This window comes from Salmo trutta, chromosome 7, assembly GCF_901001165.1.
Source record: "Salmo trutta chromosome 7, fSalTru1.1, whole genome shotgun sequence".
In the NCBI taxonomy this organism is placed as follows: Eukaryota; Metazoa; Chordata; class Actinopteri; order Salmoniformes; family Salmonidae; genus Salmo; species Salmo trutta.
Window position 1 is genome coordinate 33,891,142 of NC_042963.1, and position 5,311 is coordinate 33,896,452.

The 5,311-nt window shown below is 42.5% G+C and overlaps 1 protein-coding gene across 1 annotated transcript; it reads left to right on the forward strand.

The window, feature by feature from the left end:
• The first annotated feature begins 1,528 nt into the window (after nt 1–1,528).
• On the forward strand, nt 1,529–5,311 carry LOC115197286 (zona pellucida sperm-binding protein 4-like). The gene is made up of 8 exons (XM_029758674.1): nt 1,529–2,228; nt 2,513–2,700; nt 2,919–3,016; nt 3,357–3,517; nt 3,862–4,054; nt 4,276–4,429; nt 4,773–4,845; nt 5,146–5,311. Exons 1-8 carry the CDS (start codon nt 1,574–1,576, stop codon nt 5,241–5,243), a joined length of 1,620 nt encoding a protein of 539 aa, XP_029614534.1. The 5' UTR covers nt 1,529–1,573; the 3' UTR covers nt 5,244–5,311.

Consider the following 5,311-nt stretch of genomic DNA (forward strand, 5'->3'; position numbering starts at 1 on the left):
AAACTTTAGACATATGAGTTACCACACCCGGTCTCATGAATGGCTAACTCTGGAAATTCCTTTTGTCTCTACTTAGTTAGGTAAATCAGGTTTTAGTTTTCTTGCACCTTATTTGTGGAAAAATCTTACAAATCTTCTTAAATGGTGCTTTTGGTGCTTCTAGGGCAATTCAGAAAGCTGATTGAGGACCTTATTTATGTTGAATGTGTTTTTTTTTTATGATCGTGTTTTTCTTTCTGCTTGCATTTTGTGTTTAGATTTGTGTATTTCCTGTATGACCCTGATAAAATAAAGGTTAAATAGTATAAAAAAGAAACAATAAAAAAAAATGTTTTGTAGGAATGGTGTTATTTTCTTTGAATGATTAATTTGGTCGTTGGTAAACATTATAGGAAGAACCTACTACTGAAAGAGACAAGAAACCACAAGGAACTTTTAAAGAAGTCTAACTCCTGTGAAAATGTTCTGTGGACCACTGAAACAAAATTAGAGCTCTTTGGCAATACAGAGCAGTGCTATGTTTACAGATGACCAAATGAATCTTTAAAAGAAAAGAACACCCTCCCTACAATCAAACATGGGGAGGTTTGATAATGATGTGGGGTTGATTTACTTCCTCTGGTACTGAGGACCTTGAACATGTGAAAGACATCATGAAATTAGTAGATTATCAATGTGTTTTTGGTAAACTAGTGGGTGTCTGTTGAAGGTTGTGGGTCTTCCATCAGGACAAAAATGCAAACACACATCAATAAACAACAGGAATGGTTAAAAAATGAACACTGGACTGTTCTGGAGTGGCCAGCGATGAGTCCAGATCAGAATCCCATCAAAAACCTATGGCGAGATATTTTTCACCTATAACTCCAGTACCTGCAAAGAAGTACCTCGATGTTCATATGTTCTTCAGCTTTTGTGTAGGAGATCTGAAAACAGTAGTTAGTGGAAGGCACCACTCAAACATTGAAGAATTGGAGCAGTTTGAAGAGTGGCTGAAGAGTGGGACAAATTGCCATTAGAAAGGTGCAGCAAGCTCATTGATACAAGAAGCATTTTCCGGTGGTTCTGCAATGCTGACAATCCAATAACAACACGTCTAGACTGAAGTTTTTTTTTAATGTCAACTTATTTTCGAAGAAATAGGGAATTATTTAAGAAAAGTGAAAAGGTGGCAATATATTTCGCTATATTAGAAATAGAATACAATAGATACATTTGTGTCTATTATTATTATTATTTATAAAATGTTTACTTCTTGAGTGTAGTTTTGCACACCATGTGTACCTGCAAAATAAACATTTGTTAACAAATACAATGTTACGGTCACAAAGACCTTCAACTCTGGTCAAAGGCATGTCAGAGATCTATGTGACCTGAACATTGGGTTTGTCAATAAATGTTTGGGACTTCAGGGTGTGGAAAGACTTGATTCCTCCGGACTGGATGTGAATGATTGATCAGCCAAGGAGGTGGGGTTTTTCAAAAGTTCAACACACCCCACCATGTATAAAAGCAGCAACAAGTAGCACAGTGAGCCTTGTGTGTTCTTCGGATTGTATCTTGTTCTGAATCCATGGCCATGCAGTGGAGTGTTGTTTGTCTCGTAGCAGTGGCCATGCTTGGCTGTCTGTGTGACGCTCAATTGAAGTGGGCTTACCAAGCCCCTCAGAAGCCTGCCCAACCTCTTCCTCCGAGGCCTGCCGAACCCCTTCCTCAGTGGCCTACCCAACCCCTTCCTCAGAGGCCTGCTGAACCCCTTCCTCAGAGGCCTGCTCAACCCCTTCCTCAGAGTCCAGCCCAACCCCTTCCTCAGAGGCCAGCCCAACCCCTTCCTCAGAGGCCAGCCCAACCCCTTCCTCAGTGGCCTGCCCAACCCCTTCCTCAGAGGCCAGCCCAACCCCTTCCTCAGTGGCCCGCCCAACCCCTTCCTCAGAGGCCAGCCCAACCCCTTCCTCAGTGGCCTGCCCAACCCCTTCCTCAGAGGCCTGCCCAACCCTTTCCTCAGAGGCCTGCCCAAACCTTTCCTCAGAGACCTGCTCAACCCTTTCTTCAGAAGCCTGCCCAACCCATACCTCAACGGATACCCTACCCCAAAGACGACACAAAACAGACCTGTGAGGTTGTGGACAAGGACAAGGTGACGTGTGGACTTTCTGGCATCACTGCTGCCCAATGCCAGGCCATCAGCTGCTGTTTTGATGGACGGATGTGCTTCTACGGGAAAACAGGTAGGTGTCAGACTATGCTCATTTTACTCTAGATCTCTCACTCTCAAGTTGTAACAGTGCGATTTTACTTCATGTTTTGCCCCCTCAGAGAAACTAGTATGTTTCTCTTTACCAGAAAACTAGTCATTGGACTGGGAACTCTTCACTCTCAACAATTTCACTTACACTTACCCACTTAGATATGGCCATTTTGTATCCAACAATCAACATGCACCAAAATGCTCCAGTTTACTCAGCGATTAGGACTACTAACTTCATGTTTCTCCTATGCTCCTTGTCACCAGTGACTGTCCAGTGTACCAAGGATGGCCAGTTTGTGGTGGTGGTTTCCAGGGATGCCACTCTGCCCAACCTGCAGCTAGATTCTATCAGCCTGCTGGGGGTAAACGGAGCCCACTGCACCCCTGTCGGCACCACATCTGCCTTTGCCATCTACCAGTTCAAAGTTACTGAATGTGGAACTGTGGTGACGGTACGTATGGCCAGGGTTTGGTTTCAGTACAATGAAACTGCATCTTAACCAGAGAGCTACTGTGTTGCTCTAGCACCTAATTCAGCTAATCGAGGTCATAATAAACAGCTGATTAGAAGAATGGAGTTTGTTAAAACAGGGCAGGATTAAAAGCTTACTTATCCAGTAAAAGTACTTCTTTCTACTTTTTCACAATGTGATGCATGGTCTGTCTGCAGGAGGAACCTGATACTATTGTCTATGAGAACAGGATGTCCTCTTCATATGTAGTGGGGATTGGACCCTTCGGCGACATTACCAGGGACAGCCACTATGAGTAGGTGATCTTAGCTAAAATGGGGTGTCATGCATATATATATATATATATATCAGTGTTTTTAAGTTTTTAAGTTATTAAAAATGTGTAAGGCATTCATAATGTATAATAATTTGTTCTCTCTATGCAACATCATTTCAACTGACTTACAATGGCTGGTATTTAGTCAGGACCAGTATGAGATGATTTTAAGCTTGAGGGTACATGCTCATAACCTCATTACTGCCTCATAACGTGTTATACCTGCAGGCTTTATTGGCAATTCCCCCCCCCCCCCAAAAAAAAAGTGCTGATATTTGATATGTCTCTGATAGCTCTGAATATATTACTTTCTTCTCAGCCTGGTCTTCCAGTGTCGGTATACTGGGACTTCCGTTGAGACACTGGTTATCGAGGTGAAAACGTATCCAAACCCCAACCCAGTGGTCACTGTTGATGCAGTTCTCAACGTGGAGCTCCGACTGGCCAATGGACATTGTCTCTCCAAGGGATGTGATGAAAGTAATTCCTAGTTTTGATATTGTTCCTGTGTATCTGATATGAGTTATCCAGTCAGAGTTGATGTGAGTTTTTTCACCAGGTGTTCAGGTTTTCTGCGTCACTTAATATTTTTGTGTTGTATTTGTTTTTATAAAAAAACGAAAGTATTAAGTATATATTTAAGTACACACATATATATATATATATATATATATATACTTTAAAAAAGTATAAAGGGAAAAAGCCTGATATGAACCTAATGATGATGGAGTAATGATCACTTTTCCAAGTGCATGGTAGTTTAAGTGATTTACAGTATATTGTAAGGTGAACTCATCCACTACCAATGTGATTTTCCTCCACAGTGCAAGAAGCATACACCTCTTACTACACGGTGGCAGACTACCCTGTCACCAAGGTCCTCAGGGATCCCGTGTACGCTGAGGTTCGCATCCTGGGGATGACAGATCCCAATGTTGTCCTGACACTGGAGCAGTGCTGGGCCACCACAGACCCCACAGGTGATAGGCTGCCCCGGTGGGACCTACTAGTTAATGGGTAACTAAATACTCTATACTTTTAAAACTTTGCGTTATATATATATGTTCAAAATTAAAAGCAAGTGATTTAAATAAACTTCTAAATCCAGCTATTCTTTTTGAAGTTTGTGAACGATATAGTACTCTGCTTAATCCATTTCCCCCCAGTTTCTGTCCTAGCTGGTCTTTGGTGCTCCTCACCATGACTCTCTCTCTCTCTGTGTGTTTATCTCCCCCCAGGTGTCCCTACCAGGATGACCGTTACCTGACCGTGCCCATCGCCGCGGACAGCTCCTATATCCCTCCGGGAGAATTCTTATCCCACTACAAGCGCTTCGTCTTCAAGATGTTCACCTTTGTGGATCCGACATCTATGGTCCCCCTGCAGGAGAACGTAATGAATGCAGTTCAATCCCAAATCACATCAGAACCCATAGAGACACTTGTGTAGATCTGAGAGCATTGCGTAGATGTAAAGATGATGGTTAAGATTCCACCTAACATCCCATAGAGCAATGTGTAGCTATTACCATATTGCTTGAACATGTACCTATTTTATACATATTGTAGAGTGCTTCCTCATACACCTATAGTGCTTTAAACATAAATAAAAACATCACAATCAGGTGAAGGAATACCTAACATAGATATAGACATAACCATGGTACAAATCAATGTAGACAAGGCTCTGTTGACCAGCTCCAGAGATGTAGCTGATTTCATTTCTGTCTCACCAGGTGTACATCCACTGTCGTGCAACAGTGTGCCACGCTCTGGCAGGCTCCTGTGAACAAAGGTGCAACAGGCAAAGTGAGTGGTGTGCTTAGGACCAGGCTGTCATGTTTACTCTGTGCAACAGTTTGGAGTGTGTTTTTATTGGCACAGGGGGTTGGTGGCACCTTAATTGGGGAGGATGGGCTCGTGGTAATTGCTGGAGCGGAATTAGTGGAATGGTATCAAACACATGGTTTCTATGCATTTGATGCCATTCCATTCGCTCCGTTCCAGCCCTTATTATGTCCTACGCTCAGCAGCCTCCACTGGTGAGTGGTTTATTTGAATCTTTAGTTTGGAGTCTTTGTCTGTGGTCTGACTGTCTTTTCTCTTCAGGGAGAGATCTTTCTGCTCAAGGCCAAAAGAAGACTAAAGGAGATGTTGTGGTTTCCAGTCAAAAAGTCATCATGATTGACCCAAGTCTTTATGCTTAAATCAAATGTGTTATATGCTCCTCATTTATATGGTCTGACTTGACAATTAAAGATGAGACATCTCATTG